The sequence below is a fragment of the Phacochoerus africanus genome, chromosome 9, assembly GCF_016906955.1.
Source record: "Phacochoerus africanus isolate WHEZ1 chromosome 9, ROS_Pafr_v1, whole genome shotgun sequence".
Classification (NCBI taxonomy): Eukaryota; Metazoa; Chordata; class Mammalia; order Artiodactyla; family Suidae; genus Phacochoerus; species Phacochoerus africanus.
In genome coordinates, this window is record NC_062552.1 from 115,659,472 (window position 1) to 115,677,475 (window position 18,004).

The following is an 18,004-nucleotide window of genomic DNA, read 5'->3' on the forward strand; positions in this document are numbered from 1 at the left end:
CATACAGGGGCCGAGGTCTCCCCTCCCCCCGGGGGGGGGGAAGCTCATTTCCAGATGGAACATGACCCCTCCCCCAGCCACTGTTCACCAGCCCACCCACGGCAGGATGCGAGTCTGGATGCCACACCAGCACCTGATCCAAGGAAACCCAGGGGTGCGGGAACACTCCTATCCTCCGCCTGGACGAGGGTCAGATGAGTTCGCTTTAAAGCCGCCTCAGCTAATGGCCAGGTGGGGTGCGGCCTCCGCAGGCCGGGTGGGGGCAGGTAGTGAGCAAGGAGAAGCGGCTGCCTCGCCCTCCCTCCACGTCCAGACTAAACTGGAAACCAGGGACGCCGTGCACCCCGACCTCTGCCACCACCTTCCTCCCCATCCTCCCAGGCTCCGTCAGGGCACATCACCAACTGCCCTTCCTGACGGATGTGATGCCAAGTCCAAAGCTGAAGTCGCTGACCCAGACCCAAAAGACCTCAAGAAGAAAGGGACGCCTCCGTGCCTGACAGTTTAATCCCGCTTTGATTTAAGCACGAACCACCAAGAAGTCCTCATACCCCAGGACTATCCATCACCAGCAGGAATCCCTTGGCTGTCCGGACTTCAGACGAATTGCTACAATGTGGAAAAACCCCCATGCTGACTCCAAGTGAAAAGATTTTTCCTTTAAAACAAACAAAAGAAGAACAAGTTAAAAACAAAAGGGGGGGGTGCAGCAAGTAAAGGAAAGAAGGGCTCCGATTCTCAATTAGCCGCGTGTGGTCCCTGAGCTGCTATGCGGGACAGGCCTGCCCCTTTTAAAGCTGGGGCGCAGGGCCCGTGCCCTTGATGAGCAGCCTCACATACGTTCTTCGTGCCCTCCTCATTCCTTCCAAAACCACCACAGACCCGTGTCCAGCACGCGGCCAGGGGATCCACAGAAACCTTCCAGCCCCCTCCTCATTTATGCTCACAGCGTCTCCACCTTAATACCATATTAGAGAGGTTGGGCCCCCATCTAATTCAGTGCGACGCCCCAAGCACCCCTCGTGCTCTGGGGTGAACGCAGGGATGACACAGCTGGCATCTCAGCTGAATCAGGGTTAACTGAAGCCCTGACTGCAGAACCGGCTGGTGATACAGAGGCTGAGAGGCTGCCCTGGAACAGCCCCCGGTCCAACCTCTTGGCTGTCTAAGCAATGGCTGTTGCAAATCCACACTCCCCGACCCCAGGGGGTAAAGGCCCACAGTCACACTTGCTGCATCCTCCTGAAGGTGTCACTGAGGCCACCTTCCAGGTTCCATATGCAAAAAGCCAACAGCTGGTCTCATTCTACTCCCAGAGGCTAAACAAGTTAAAAACAAACAAAAAAATCCAAACAACACAGAGAACCCCTGGGTCCAGAGAATGGAGTGGAAACGTGCTACTTCACTTGCCTGTGTCACAGGGCACCCATCTGAGCAAAGGGCAGGCACAGGGGTGAAAGAGCGTGGGTGGGTTCAGTCCATTTCGGGGCAAAATTGTGGTAGAAGACACACATAATATAAAACCACATAAAATACACATTAGCATTTCCCATTTGAACCACTTTCAGGTGTGCCGTTCAGTAGTGCACTCACATGGCTGGACCCATCTCCAGAACGCTTTTCATCTTGGAAAACTAAACTCTGCCCCATTCAACAGTAACTTTCTGGAGTTCCTGTTGTGGCTCACTGGGTTAAGAACCTGACTAGTATCTATGAGGAGGCGGGTTCGATCCCTGGCCTTGCCCAGTGAGCTAAAGATCTGGCACTGCCGTGAGCTGCGGTGTAGGTCGCAGATGTGGCTCGGATCTGGCTTTGCTGTGGCTATGGTGCAGGCTGGCAGCTGCAGCTCTGATTCGACCCCTATGCTATGCGTTGAGAAAGACAAACAAACAAAAAAGGCCCCAATAACTTCCCATTCTCTCTGGTAGTTGCCAGGGGCTGGGGGAAAGGACATTCTATTTTCTGCGGCCTCTGAATCTGACTACTCTAAGCACCTCTCATCAGAGACTCCTACAGTATTTGTCTTTTTGTGACCGGCTTACTCAGCATAATGGTCTCAAGTTTCATCTATGTTGGCGCATGTGTCAGACTCTCCTTCCTTAATAAGGCGGAATAATATTCCACTGAATGCACGTATCACATTTTGTTCATCCATTCATCCACAGATGCACACTTGAGCTGCTTCCACCTTTGGCTTCTGTGAATAATGCTGCCAACAAACGTGGGTGTAATTCCTTACTTTTTTTTTTTTTTTCTTAGGGTTGCACCTGTGACACAGGCAAGTTCCCAGGCTAGGTGTCAAATTGGAGCTACAGCTGTCGGCCACGCCACAGCCACAGCAACTCCGGATCCAAGCTGCATCTGAGACCTACACCACAGCTCATGGCAACGCCAGATCCACGACCCACTAAGAGGGGCCTGGGACTGAACCCACATCCTCATGGATGCTAGTCAGATTCGTTTTCACTGTGCCACAATGGAGATTCCTAATTCCTTGCTTCTTTTTTTTAAGTCAAGATTATTTCCAAATCAGGCAGCTTCCTAAAAGACCAGAAGTAAGCTTTCCCAAGCATTCTATATTCCCCTTTTCTTACTTTTTTTCTTTGACTGCACCCACAGCATGCAGAAATTCCTGGGCCAGGGACTGAACCTCCTCACAGCAGTAACCTATGCCACAGCAGTGACAATGCCAGATCCTTAACCACTAGGCCACCAGGGAACTTCTCTTACTTACTTCGGGTCTACTGTGGAATCAAGTCCAGTTACCCCTCCTCACAATTTCTAAACTGTTTCCAACCAGATCTGAACATACACTGGGATTTCAAAGCCACAGGATGACTTCACCTCCTAACTCCACCTGTCTTCTCAGCCTCAGGACCTCCAAAGACAGCAGCCACTGGGGCCACCACAACAGCTGACCCTGTTCCTACCAACCTGGCCACCTCCCGGGGTTCAAGCTCTCTCTTTCGGAGACTGTATCTAGGAGGCGTTCAAACACACCCAGGAATTTAAATGACCTTTGAACTCTGGCACTGGATCACCCCTTCCCAAATGCCTCCTCACCCCACCCCAAAATCCCAACCCAGGAACTGTGGAGTTGGGGGTGGTTGTGCACACACAACTCCAAGGTGCTGACTTCAACCTCCCAGAGCAGGGGAGGAAAAAATCAGTGGAAAATACTTAGAATGGGAAAAAAAGAACAGAAGGCGGCTTCACTGCTCCCACTTCCAACTACTATCTGTTTAAAAAGGACAAGATTGAAAGACTAATCAAAGTGGCTGTGCCTTGAGAAATCAATTTATCCCACCTTTTGAACCTCAAGGTCAATAAAGAACCAGAGTTTCAATACAGAAGCTGCATTAAAATAGGCACAGGGCAGAGTCCAGCCCCTCAAATAAACCTGCCCCAGGGAGGACCCTCAGGCCAGGCAGGCACGCCTGCTTTCTTCGGACACAAGTTTACAGGCTGGAAGCAGGTATTAGGGTGGCCCATCAGCCAGCATTTATTGTGCTCCTAGACCCTGGAGGGCAGAAGCCTGGTGGGAGCCTGCAAACAGGTGCAGAACCCAGAGAAAGCAGAGGAGAGCTGCGGGGCGTGCGGATGGATGGCGACAATGAGAACCCTCAAATTCAGATTCAGAGCATCTGTGGGGGCAGAGAGGGAAGGTGCTCCGGGCAGGAGAAAGCACCCAGGTGGGACGCAGAGGACCGGGGGGCACCAGCAGGCTGCACCATGCCCGGTCACCAGCCCTGCATGTCACACACACTTGATGCTCTGAATCATCACAACGCAGGGTGTTGAGTTCCGTTGTTCTCCCTGCTGGACAAAGAAGGAAACCGACTTGGAGGGGCCAGGCCGCTTGCCCCAGGGGGCAGCAGAGGGTGTGTGTGTTGGGAGGGGAGGGGATTCCAACTTGTGCCGGGGAATGAGCCGCCCCTGGAGAGGCCTGCAGGCCAGGCGGACAGACCCAGCTGCGTGCAGTTTGCAGAATGATGGGGAGGATGCTGTCCTGAGGCTCCCTGGGGATACCGCTGAGGGGCAGACAAGGTCAAGGCAGCCTGAGGAGTTTCCCTCCCAGAGGGGTAACAGGAGGTGATGAGAAGACAAGCAGGGCAGACCCCAGCACGGCCATCCCCCAGGTGACCCCTACCTCCATCCTCCTCTGCTCTCCTCTCTGAAACCTGGACAAGCTTCAGCCTCAGGCAGCTCAAGAGGGGCTCGGGGCTATCAGAAACCGCCACGTCTATCTTTCAGCATCTCAAGCTTGGGACAGCCACGGCTGCGGCTCAGTCCACGTCCATCATAAAGTCCAGTGTCGTGAGCTCCCCTCTAGAAAACTCGAATGTCAAGAGTCTCACCCCCATGACGGGGGGAGAGGGGCGTTTAGAAGACCCATGTAGCACAAAATGCCAAAACTGCCTTAGAGTTTCTGATCCCTTAAGCAGCCAATTCCATAATGTAAAGGAAATCCAGCTATTCTCATTTGCTTTGAGAACAAGAGGACAGCTTACTGGGGTTTGGAAGAGAGGCATCTATTTTTTTTTTTCTTTTTTAGGGCTGCACCCACGGCATATGGAAGTTCTTTCTCAGGCTAGGGGTTGAATCTGAGCTGCAGTTGCTGGCCTACGCCACTGCCACACAAACACCAGATCCGAGCCACACTGTGACCTACACCACAGCTTGCAACAACACCAGATCCTTAACCCACTGAGCAAGGCTTGGGATCGAACCCACAGCCTCATGGATACTAGTCAGGTTCTTAACCCACTGAGCCACAACGAGAACTACAGAAGGCATCTATTTTTAAAGTTTTAAAGCCATTAAGCCTAGACGTTGGCAAGCTCAAGGGAGCTGAGCTGCCTAGACAAAGTTGAAAACAATCAATTTAACTTCCACCTGCCGCCCAGGGACTGAGCCTCTCGGGTACCTGACATATGGCCTCTCCATCAACAAAGTAAACTCCACAAGAAAAGCTCGTAGGTTGGTGTGAAAGCAGCGGGGGCGGGGCCGACCCTGGAAGCCTGGGATTCAAAGGTTCCAGCCGCCCCTGCACTGCGTCTCCATCCTGGTGTGTCCCTGCTGATCCCTTAAACAGCCAGGTCCTGAGTCCCCGTCGTGTGTCAGGCACTCAAGGGACAGAGAATGAGTAGAGCAGAGCCCTGTCCTCCAATTATTCTGGAGGGAAAAGGTGTCTGGAAAGGCGGAAAGGTGGGGGCCTTTGTAGGGTTATTTTAGCCTAGAGACAGGATCCTGGGCCCAGGCCAGTAATGTGTTGCCTGAATGCAATCACTTACAGTCCCTGCGTTACCTACAACACTGAGTCATGGCTTCTACTGCCTGTATCTTGTCCCTAACATGCGCTGACTGATGGCCGGCACGTCTCCCCGCCGGAGCAGTGCCAGGCAACACCGCAGAGACGCAGTACCTGCTCTTAAGGCGTTTCGTTGCTGGTGGGAGAGAAAATCATGAGGCTGCCAAGAGACAATGTACCTGAGACACTCAGTTCAAGAGAAGCACACTGTACGCTTTAAATTTAAAAAATCATAGAGGAGAAAAACGTGGAGGGCAAGAGTCAAGCACACATGTGCACACGCAGTGGGTGAATCCAAGAATATCAGGGCGTGGCCCTTGGAAGGGCCCTCCATAATCCGCTCACTAATAAACAAGGAAGCTCGGCCCAGAGGCACGTCTGTGTGATGACCCCTCCTCTGCTAGGCTGGTGGGATTTTTTTTTTTTTTTTGGTCTTTTTTTTAGGGCCGCACCTGCAGCATATGGAGGTTCCCAGCCTAGGGGTCGAATTAGAGCTGTAGATGCCGGCCTACACCACAGCCACAGCAGCGCAGGATCTGACCTGCGTCTGGGACCTACAACACAGCTCACAGCAATGCCGGATCCTTAACCCACTAAGCAAGGCCAGGGATCGAACCCATGTCCTCATGGATGCTAGTCGGGTTCATTAACCACTGAGCCAGGATGGGAACTCCTGGCCAGTGGGGATTTATCCCCATCACCATGAACCTGCCCAAGGCCCTTTCTCAACCCTTGCTGCAATCCTTGAGGCTGGCACTATTAATATCCCCACTTTTCAGATAAGAAAGACTCTCCAGACGTGAAGCTACCCAAGGCCACGAATCTGAGCTCAAAGCAGCCCACGACTCTGCCTCTGCTTCCCTGCAGGGCAACAGGCTTGCGGCTGCTCTTCTTACCCCCTCCTGGGTACTTGGATGTGTCCCCCGTCTCCCAAGTCCTCCCGGAAGAGTGACTTGGCAGAGCGTGGATGCGTGGGAGCAGCCGTGCGAAGTCAGCCTGGCAGGACGAGCCCGTGCCACTACTGCCCCTTGCTGATGCAAAAACTTGGCGCTCTTTCATCTGAGCCCCACAACAACCTGAAACATGGTATTGCCCATTATTTCACAGGCGAAACCATAGGATGCACCCTAAGTCAGCTGGCTGGAAACAGTGACACACAGGTTTCTAGATCCTTGAAAGAATTAAATGACTTGCCCTGATTTCTGCCCTCCCAACCTCCCACCATGGTCCCTCCCTTCTGGTTTCGACTTCCTGACCTTCCAAGGGAACCAGAGAAGCCACCCCACGGAGCTGGCGCATCCTCTTCCACGTGACTGGGGCCAAGCTCCTACCCTCAGCCGAGAAAGCGCACCTGACTTCTTCCCGTGGAGCTGACGCCAGGGCAGCACAGGCAGGTGGACAGCTGGCCCCTGAAGCTGCACTGCACCCCGTCTCTTCCCATGGAGAGAGACCCCATATTTAGAGCACCGTCTCCCCCTGACCTGCCGACACCCAACCCCAAACCAATGGAGCCCTTGCAGCGTTCAGCTGGCAGCCTCTTTGACCTTCTGAAGCCTCCTCTTAAAACATCACCCACAAACTCAGAACTGGGGGGTACAAGGTGAGGCCTCTTCAGCAATTCCGGCTAAACCCACCAGCTGAAGACAAATACTCCCTCCTCCTCATTCCTTCGTCACCGCCGTTCTCATCACGAGAAAGCTAGGACTGCAATCACCTCCTACAAGGACCACGGCCCTGAACGCCACAGCAAAGGCAGGAAAACTCTGCCTTTCCACAAGGAGCAGTGAATAACACAAACTGTTATTAGCCCTGGACACGAGCCACACGGCCGGCTGCAGGGAGGGCAAAGCCTGCCCGGGCAAGTCCTCCCGTGAGTCCGTCTCACAAACCAGTTATAACATCAAACACGCTGATCCTGGCATTTCACACCAAAACACCAGGCAAGGGAGAGACTCCTCTTTCTTCCTTTGTAAAAACTTGGGAACTCTACTTCCCGCCTTCCGGTCACAAAAGGAATGTTTTCGTGACCAAAGATGACCACTGCCCACCACTCGGGTGCAGAAGCTCCACCACAATGAAGCTGCGTCTCTCACGGCGGCCGACGGGACCCGTCAGCGCCACCACAAAGCAGCGCTCACTGCCGTCGCTGGGGGCGTCCCAGCGACTCTTGCACGGCTCTGCGGCCGGAGGACAGACCTGGACCGCTGGCCGGGTGGCCGCCCGACTTCCTGCCCTGCCACAGGCACGGTGCTCTCCGTGCACGGACCCTCTGTGCGGGGCTGGAAAACTTAACGGATGGCCACCGACTGAGAGAAAACGTGAGCAAGAGAGAGGAAAGAACGCACGGTGAGAGGGCATCTCTCAGAGACACGAGGACGTCCAGGTTTGCAACTCTAAGGTCATCTGAGGGCCGGCTGTGTCCCGGCCTCTGGGCTCAGCTCTGGGACCAGTGGAGGGGGCAGCCAATGGGGCCGGGGCGGGGGCATCCTGGGCACGAAGGTAAGAGCCCGAGCGAAAGCTGCTTCCTTTCTGCCGAGGAGGAGGAGAGCCAGCGGCTCAGCGACAGCAGGGAAACCCTGGCAGCTCAAGGCCAGGGGGAGCGATCAGAAAGATTGTGTACACACACACACACACACCTCTCTCTCTCTCCATCTCAGATCCGAAAGATTGTACACGTACACACACCCACCCACACACACTTCTCTCTTTCCGTCCCTGGCCCAATTCTAGCTTCGCTAATTACATCATTCCCACCTTTGGCCCCTCCCACCCCTGCCATCAGCCCTGACTCTCTGCCTCCTGCTGCTTGGGGTGCGGGGTGAGGACTGAGGCCAGCTGCTCCCTCTGTCCCACCCACCGCCCAGCCCCGGAAGGGCTGGTTTCAGAAGGTGCCTGAAGCAATCCAGCCTCTTCCTCTGGGGCCCTGCCTGGAGCGGAAATCTGGTTAACACAGAGGACCACCCCAAGCAGGAGACCCTGGGGAAGCAGCACTCCCAGCCCAGCCCCCAGACAAGCCCTGCTGCCCCTGCAGGTCCTGAAGGGAACACTGGGTCTGCCCACGGCAAGCCATCTCCCTAGAGGACTGCAGAAGGCTTTATTTTCTCAAGTTCCCCCAAGCAGCTGATGACCAAGAGAGCTTGCAGCTCTCTGGCGCTGCCACATCTTACTCCATGAGCCTTGCTTTCCTAATCTGTAAAATGGGGGTGGCAGTTTCTTCCTCGCAGTGACAGGGCTGAAAGGTCTCAGCGCAGTGCCTGGCTTACAGCGGGCACCCAGCTACCCTCTCCCAGCCTCCTGACTGGGGCACAGAGCAGAGTCTCAAGGTTCTTGCCTGCTCGTCAATACGCCTCCATAGCACTGCTTCTAAAAACAAAAAAGAGACAAAAAAGAAATCAAGTCCAGCTGGCACCTGGTCCCAGGTCTCTAAAAACAAAACCTGCCTCTGGAAAGGTGGGGGACTGTGTGGCCCCTGACCGGGGTTCTCAGCCTTGTCGGCTCCATCCCAGATTTCAAGAGCACAGGGAGGGTCACAGGTCAGGAGGAAATGCCTTCTGCTTAGTGGGGAGAAAGGGAATTCTGGTAGCTGTGAAAGCTGCCACCCACCCCCTGCCCCTGCAGCCTCGCCTCTGGTCCTTGTCAGGCTGACCCACCTCATGGGGCCCTACCCTGAAGCCTGGCGGGGGGCAGTACCCAGCTGCAAAGCTCAGCCTTAGCCGGGCCCGGGAAAGACCTTATCCTCCCCGAGATGTCTGCTCCAGGTGGGGCACCAAGCAAGCTGCTGTCCACAGCCCCACACGGCCAGCACCCCACAAAACACTCAGAACTCATTCCCTCTTCCCTCTGCTCTTGCTTCGGGCCAGGCCCCCACAACCTGTCCCCGACCCCCTACTCTCTCCTGACACCAATCCTTTCCCAAGTGAGTGTCAGAGTTTTTTCAAAATTTTCTTTTTAAAAATGCTGCAAAGACTCCCACATCCTTCAGCATGAAGTTCAAATTCATTAGCATGGCATCCACACTCTAGAACTTCCCCAATCTTTCCAGGCTCACCCATCACCACTGCCCACAGACACCCCAACCTCCAGCCACTCAGAGGTGACTTAGCCTTCAGGCTGCTTTATGCCTCTGTGGTTTGGCAGGTGCTATTCCTCTCCCAGGACACCCCCCCACACACACAACACACCCCATCTTCTGCCATTCTAGCTCCCTGTCCATCCTTCAGGACTCAGGTCAAGGGTCACCCCCTTCAGAAAACTCCCCATGAGCTCTGCCCCTTCCCCGGCTGGGGAACTCCCTTCCATGTCCTGGACCTCCACGTCCTGGGCACATATACAGGTATTCTAGTGGCTGGTTCACCTGGGCCCTCTTCCACCTTACAAGACACGAGTATCTCAGGCAGGGAGAATGGCCTTAAGAATAAGGAGGAGGAACAGAGAAAAAAACTGGGTGACCCCCACCTCTCTGGGCCACCAGAGCTTTCTCATCCCACATTCATCATGCTACACTAGAGAAAAAGGGGGACAGGAAAGCGAGAGGAAGGAAAGAAGAAAGGAGGGGTCCACACAGACCACTGCCCTCCTCAGCCTCTCTTCCCAACAGTCTGGAAGGCTCTCTCTTGAACTTCAGACTGAAAGCAAATATTCCCAGGGAAGTCAGTTATCTTCTGGGTCAAGTCCACGGCAGACAAAGGCTCCCACTGCTGGTATGGGGGAAAGGTACGGGGCTTTTCTGTAAGCCTCCTGGACCTGGGGCTGGACTGCCTGGCCGCACCTCTGCATCCCGTCACCACACCACAATCCTCCTGGGGAGGGCAAACCAATCCAGTGATCCTCCAACTCAAGGAAGTTCACCCAGATGTACAGTAAAAATAACCTGAGACCTTCATCCACGTGGCAGAGACAGAGACACAGAAGTCAGGAGCGACAGAGGACACGGCACTGGTAACAGGAACCATCACAGTGGGTGAAGGGCACGAACGGGCACTTCAGCACAGAAAAACAAAAGGCCTGCAAAGGAGGCGATTTTGGCCCCGAGTAGCCAAAGCCCTCAAAACATTCACGCCCCGGACCCAGGAATTCCATGCTAGGAATTGACCCTAAGGACATAAAAACAGTTGAAAGATTTATGGGCCAAGCATGTTCATGGCGGTATCGTTTATAATTCGAAGACAGAAGTAACTCAGTATCGATGACTGTGGCATAGCCACATAATGAAGTGTCATGCAGACACTAAAATTCCTATTATGACAGAATGTGTAATGATGAGAAAATGCTCACTACATGGGAAAAGAAAGATTGCATATAATCCACACCCTGAATCACACACAGACACAAGACACAAAGTCAGAAAGCATAAATACCAAAATGTGAGCAAGGGTGCAGGCCCAGGTGGTGAGACAGCGGGCAGATGTCACTTTCTGTTTCCCCATCCGCAATCAGAAAATACCTTCATAATCACAATATGACTTTTAATTTCCTCCAAACACAGACGCTACATCACGCGTACCCATCTCACACACTTCCTCTTTAACCCTTAAAGTCTAGAGTGGAGAAAGTAATTTCTCCCCTACAAATTCGATGTATTATTCATAAAGCAAATTCCACCGGTGCCCGTAGACAGGGCCTGAGCAGACTTTAAACTCCCTTGCACACTGTCGCTATCCATCAAAGCACATCACCCCCTCCCCCGCCCCAACAAGGAGACATCACTTTACCTAAAAACCCTCCAGACCACACGAACGAGGCAGAGTTTACTCGGTTCCCAACAACCATGTCAGATATACGTTTCCTTCTACTCTTACTTCTGACAAAAGGTTTCCATTTTTTCAAGCCTAAGTGTGCACATTTCCAAAGACAGCTAATTTTCAGCAGTCAGCCCGTGCTTATCTAATACAACTGCCACGGCAAGCGGACGGGTCCCCAGTGCAAGGCTGAGCAGGCAGGAGGTACAGGCAGTATTTGGAGGTTTGATCTGAGGGTTATCAGGCAAAACAATACACACACACACAGCAAGAGTCTAACAATGTGAACTGGATACACACACAAGTTAACGACAGGGTTCTCTCCAGGGAGGGAGCGGGGATAACCAGATGCACTCAAGGCACACAGGGGGCTTTAATCAGAAAAAAAAAAAAAAAAAATTCTTGAAAAAAAGGTCTGAAGCAAATATGAAAAATATTCACATATGTCCATATTTATTTATTTATTTATTTGTCTTTTTTGCTATTTCTTTGGGCCGCTCCCACGGCATATGGAGGTTCCCAGACTAGGGGTCGAATCGAAGCTGTAGCCACCGGCCTACGCCAGAGCCACAGCAACGGGGGATCCGAGCCGCATCTGCAACCTACACCACAGCTCACGGCAACGCCGGATCGTTAACCCACTGAGCAAGGGCAGGGACCAAACCCGCAACCTCATGGTTCCTAGTCGGATTCGTTAACCACTGCGCCTCGACAGGAACTCCCACATTTATTTTGAACAGACACACAGGTGTTCACTATAACCATTTGCCGTTTTATTTTTAATTTTTCAAAGCAATGAAGGAAACACGCAAGAACCCCAGCCTATTTCTTCTGCTGTTTCTTCTGAGATAATGACCAATACTGCAGGTCGGTTCTGGCCTTGAGACCACGTGAGGGCCCAGAAGTCAGAAGAGTTCCAGGAACTGTCGTGCACAGCTTCCTCGAGGTGATCTGAAACCCCCGATCGTGGTGGTCTCTGGCCATCATGCAACTGTGGAATTTCAGAACCCAAGGGCCCACTCTCCTCCTGACAGATGGGAACCCAGGAGGCCCGTGGAAGGAAAGCCGTCTGTTCCAGCGCCTGGCCAGTGAGGCGAGGCGCCTGCAGACAGTCAGCCAAGTTCCCCTTTCAGAGTCAGTCCCGCAGGTGGATCCCTACATTTCAGGATCGATATTCACACGTGACTCAACAACAAAGACAGACGTCTCCATCAACCTGCCCCAAACTCGCCCAGGCGACCGTGTGAAGTGCTTCCCGGCAGCGGAAAGCCAACAAAAACCCCTCTGAACCTTCACATGACAGTGAGGCTCTGACAACGGGCCAGATCACAGATGTCCAACACAGGGGACAGCAGCAGACACAACGCACAACCCCAAAGGATCACACACCAGCCACCTGCTGTGCCGGGGATGAGAGTCTACTCGTCTTATTTTCCTCCTGGGTCCATGATCAAATGAACATGCATTCAAGGTACATCCTCAAGGCTCCAAATGTAAAAGTGAACCAGTCTATAAACACAGATCTCGACTTAAAAGGACTCAGATGAAAAAGAGACTGGCTGTTGAGTGAGGACAATAAGCCTCACGTGATGCTGGGCTCAACACTGACGTGCTGGGCAACTTGAGGCAGTGCGCGGTTCGGGTCCAGGCCCGCCCTTCCTCCCATTTGCAGATGCTCATCCTCCAGCCTTTCCTTCTTGAAGATCCAGAGACGGAACCAGGTGGTCTCCCCAGGGCCCTGTCCAACTCTGGCTTCCTTTGCCTCTTCCCAGCTACTCCCACAATGACATCTGTGCCCCCTGGTCACCTTCTCATCACTGCAGCCTCTCCTCAAAGAGCTGCCAGGATCCCGCCTTCCCGTCCCGGGGCAGAGGGATGTGTGTCCATTGTACAAGATGGAGTGGAGTCCCCTGGTGAGAACTGTGTTCATTCCTCCCCAGGAGACCTGGTGGAAGGTGCCTCTCCCAGACTTCACCAGAAAGGCTCGAACCCACTGGCTCCCACGAGCCTGTATCAGAATCATCTGGAGGGCTGCTTAGATGCAGGAGCAGGTCTGGGGGAGGGGCCTGATGACCTGCAGCTCTAACAAGTTCGCAGGTGATGCTGATGCTGCTGGTCTAAGGACCACACTTTAAGGACCACCTCTCTAGCCACTGATTCCCCTTCCTATCGGAAGGATGGTAAGATTCAAACAGCTGGGAAATTTGTGAAAATGCAGATTCCGGGCACGATCCCTACAGAAGTCCAAGCAGCACTCCAGAGGGAGGCCTGAGACACCAGTGGTCAGAATGAACTTGGCCATGCTGGTTCTCCCCACTGTCTGTCCTCTGCCCCAGAATAAAAATCAAGGACCTTTTTTTGTCTGCATAGGTTTTCAGGGGCAAGACTTGAGCTTCTTTGCGATAAATGCCCAAACTATTCACAAGAGGCCCCTGCCCCATGTGCCTCATGAAAGAAGGGGACAGCCTGAGAGGCTGAACTGTGGCTTGGCGAAGAGACCAGGGGCTGGAGTTCCCATGGCGGCTCAGCAATAACAAACCTGACTAATAGCCATGAGGATGCAGGTTCAATCCCTGGCCCTGCTCAGTGGGTTAAGGATCTGGTGTTGCCATGAGCTGTGGTGTAAGTCACAGAGGTGGCTCGGATCTGGCATTGTTATGGCTGTGGTGTAGGCCAGCAGGTGCAGCTCCAATTCGACCCCTAGTCTGGGACCCTCCATATGCGGCAGGTGCGGTCTGAAAAACAAAAAGAAGAAAAAAAAGGGGGGAGCCTTGTGCCCTCAAATGTGTCTACCAAATACCCAAGGCAAGTGAGTGTTCCACTCCCCCCGGGGTGACCTCCTACCTTCCTCGGCCAGAGCAAGAACAACATTTGTCTGGCTTCACCCCAAGCCCTCAGGACCTGCAGGGCCTCTCTCACAAGGGCATGCTGAGCAGCACTTCTTCTGGGAAACCTTCCTGAAGGTCCCTTTACAATAATAACCAACTATGCATCTGCTACAATTACCAGGTGGGAGGAGAAAAAAGGCAGGATATGCGATTGTATATATGGCAGAGCCGCAATAGTAGAAAACAAAAACTATTCATGCAAAAACTGGAAGGAAGCACTAAAAATGTTAAGAGTGATTGTCTGGGGATGGTGGGGTTATGAGCGGTCTTTTCTTCTGGCTACTTGTTTGTTTTTTTAAGCTGTTTATAAAGAGCACATATTACTTGTATGACCAGAACGAAGCTTGATTTTACAATAAATTGGAGAAAAAAATAAACACTGCCCCCCACCCCTAACCTGTGGCAACCCAAAGGGCGACGTCCTGCCAGCTTCCTCCCCGTGAGCAGGGCTGACTGAGGGGCAGGGCCGGCCCTCGGCAAGCGCCTTGAGCAAACATTTGCTCTGGGCTGGAGCACAGCCCTGCCCTCAAAGACCTAACTGCAGAAGCAGAACAAGGATGAAAGGTCTTCTACCCATAAGTCTTTCTGGGCCCCAAGGATGATCTGGCCATCGTTTCCTTCCTGTGACTGTGTCCCATCTTCCGGAACTTGACACAGTGCCCCCAGGAGCGGCAAACTGCCTCCAGGTTGAGTATCTCAAGCCCTCTGGCAGGTGCAGGCCTGGACCGCCAGAGCTGCTGAGTGCCCCGAGGGCATCCCACTGGGGCAGCAAGCCCGGGGGGCGGAGGAGGGAAGCACCTGCCTGCTCCAGGCTGCACATAAGCAGAAACCTCACCTCCATCCCCAAGCCCTTCACCCCTGCCATCAGGGAGGGTCACCACCACCTCCCAGCCACACCTGGGGAGGGAGACACACCTGTCCAGAGTTACCACCGCTTGCTGGCTCTGGCCAGCCTTGCAAACCTGCTTTTTTTCTTTTTTTCTCTTTCTTCAATTGGAATACAGTTGCTTTACAATGCTGTGTTAGTTTCAGGTGTGCAGCAAGGTGATTCTGTCACACATTACCTATATTCATTCTTTTTCAGAATCTTTTTCCACATAGGATAAGCTTGTTTTGAATCCTGAATTTCTGCATCTCACGTTCACAGCCTCCTCAGTTTTGATTCCTCTGACTCCTGCTCCAACAGACATTCATGCAAGCAGCTGCGGAAAATGCTGACCCGGACAGACTGGGGACAGGACCACCTCGTGCCTTGGTCCTTCTTCCACCTCAACGCCCTCTCTCCTTGCCATGACCTTCCACACCTGGAAACCTAGTCACCTACCAAAACTCTACTCGGGTGTCCCCTCCTCCAAGAAGCCTTCCCCAGTGCACCCCCTCTCCCCACACAGCCTGGGTTATGGGTCTTGCCTCGAACTGTCAGCATCACCCACTTACTCGGCACTTGGCACAGAGCACTGCTTCACCATGAATGGTGCCTGCAGCCAGAGCTCAAGCCCCAGGAGCTGCTAAACAGTCTGCGTGGTCACCAGACAGGCCACGCCCAGGCCCAAGTTCACTGTCAGCATTGGCTTCCCCTACTGTGGTTGCCACGAGGGAGGCACTAGCTGAGAGCCACCTGCTGATGGCATGCCAGGCCCAAGGACACGAACCCACTTCAGCCCCACGGACCCAGCTGTCCCTGAAGCCTGGCCCCCTCCTCTGCACAGCTGGCACCTATACTAAAAGCCAAGGCTGGTCCAAGCCTCCCGAAGGCTGCTCAGAGTGCCCGCGGTGCTGGGCTACCAACAGGCCATGGAAGGACCACAGGTGGCTTGCTGAACCGGCCACACAAGCAAAGTATCCTGGCACCCCAAGCCGCCCCCCCGCCCCCCGTGGGAGGAAAATGGCAACAAGCATCTCAGAAAACTCAAGGCGCTGTTCCCTCCCTCCCTTTCCCAGCCTTTTTCAAATTCAAGCAATAACAGCCCTCGGCAAGCACTGGACCCAGCATCCAGCCCAACGCCACAGCACAAACCCAACTGCATCTCAGAATGAGCACCCGCACGTGAGGACAGAAAGGGGAGTCACAGCTGGCCAGAGGGCTTCCTCCAGGCGACAGGGACCTCATGACTCTGAAGATGCTCCCAAGCCCCAGACCCAAGACTAAGTTACGAGAGGTCTCAGACGCTGAGGGCTCGGTGCAAAGCCAGCGTGAGCGCAGAACGGGCTGGCTCTCAAGCAGTGGTTCTCAAACTGTTCCCTGAGGTCCTGGGAACTCAGAGATGCCTTGGAGGGAGAGGATGGGGCTGACAGAGGGCACTAGGGTCCCTCAACCCCCAAGTCAATCAGAGTTGCTAGGGCTTCACGTGGAGGCTCAAGAAAACTCAGATGGAGGGAGAGTTTCATTACTAAGTCCGACAGCCAGGGCGCTGAGGGTGCACAGGTGGAATGGATTTCCCATCATCCATGCAGCCAAATAAAGGTCATAGACATCATTGAAGATTCCCGCCCAACCTTCCCAAGGCTGGGATGGGGGCTGTCACAGCTCTTCCCCTCTCGCCTGACCCTCCGGCTAGCTGCCAACGAGATATGTGAGCCTCTGGCACGTGGACAGCCCGCACCGTGAGCCGCGCTGCTCCACTCTGCCAGCTGGGGGCCGGCTGATTACACACTTGGCCTGAGTCTAACCCTCCTGTGGTCCCTCCTCTCCACCAACCCTTTGAATCGCTCCTGTACAGACGCGCTGAGCCGTGGGTGATAACCCTGCCAGGGTGCCCCTCCCAGAGCCCAGTCCCGCCGGTCCCCACACCACCGGGGCTTGGGCTCGTCCCTGGGGCCCGCACAGCACCAGGCACGACGCTTTACGCACAACCCCGAGAACGCTCGCTGGACAAAGGAAAGCGATGCCCCCTCTGACCCTTCGCACCATGCCCATAAAAAGGACACACGTGCAAACACACCAAGCAGCAGCAGGTAGTCGATGCCTGACCACCGTTTCCTCCCCGCTTCCCGTGGGGAAACGGCACTGCGGACGCACAGCAGAGCCCCGCCGGAGAGGGAACCGCCTTACCTGGTAGTAGGTCTTGATGTTGCGAACCAGGATGGTCAAGTTCTGAATGCGAAGGTTCACGTCGTTGTTGACGTGCTTGTTGATGCGTTGATTGGTCGGCCTGGGGTCTCTAGGGGAAGAACAACGAGAATGGACATTGCACCACCCAGCCTCTGCCGCCCCCCGCCCGTCCCAGCCGCCGCCGAGCAGTTAGTCTTCTCCCAGCTGAGGCTGCGGTGCGGCTGCGACCAATCTTCATCACTGGACCTCGGGGGAGTCACACCACCTTCTCCTCCCCCCACCCAAGCCCCGAGCCCGCCCCAGGCCCTTGATCAATGCTATTCCTCTCTCCGTTGCTCCCATACACAGCCGAGGGGCACCACAGACCCAAAAAGTCATACTGCATAAAAAGCAATACCCTACCCCAAACTATAATTCCAAGATTAAAAGGATTAAAAGTGGAACCAAGCAAACTGTGCAAAATATCAAGAAAGCAAAGGGGGAAAGTGGTACACTTTCTGACTTAACAAAATCCTTAAAATCATTAATGGTTCAGTTCACGTGGGCCTCCTACCTATGTCACCAAATTGGTCTTGTCTGTGATTTACATTCCAGGGACACAATTCTATCTTGAAAAACCGCCACTGTGAGTGCGTGACACGGCGGGGTACAACACACCCTATGAGAAAGGCTAAGAGACACAAAGAATTCATGTGGAAAACCCCCCCCAGTGTCATTTACTGTCCCATCTCAGGCAAAAGTCAGGTCTGGCTGTGAGGAAACTAGAAATCTGTGAACCAACTGATTTGCAATGTCACCCATCTACACACACGCAAGACATTTCTCAAAAATTCTCAGAAGTGTCAAAAATGTTTCCCACTTGAAAAGGACATGTTCAAAGGAACGGATGGACCGGATTTCGCTTCCACCTCCCCATGCACTTCGTGCTGCTAACAAAGCCCTCCCCCCCCTCCTGTCCCAAGACATGGCAAAGGGCGTCGCATTCAAATGAGGCCCGTCTTCAAGGTTTCATCTG

At 53.8% G+C, this 18,004-nt stretch overlaps 1 protein-coding gene across 5 annotated transcripts in view; it reads right to left on the reverse strand.

Annotated features, from left to right (window-relative positions):
* CCDC88C (coiled-coil domain containing 88C) overlaps positions 1-18,004 on the reverse strand; it is a 128,031-nt gene that overhangs the window by 102,494 nt on the left and 7,533 nt on the right. For all 5 annotated transcript variants that reach the window (XM_047796208.1, XM_047796209.1, XM_047796207.1 and 2 more), the window contains exon 3: positions 16,990-17,098. In XM_047796208.1, coding sequence (XP_047652164.1) covers positions 16,990-17,098 — 109 coding nt within the window. The remainder of the gene's footprint in view (positions 1-16,989; positions 17,099-18,004) is intronic.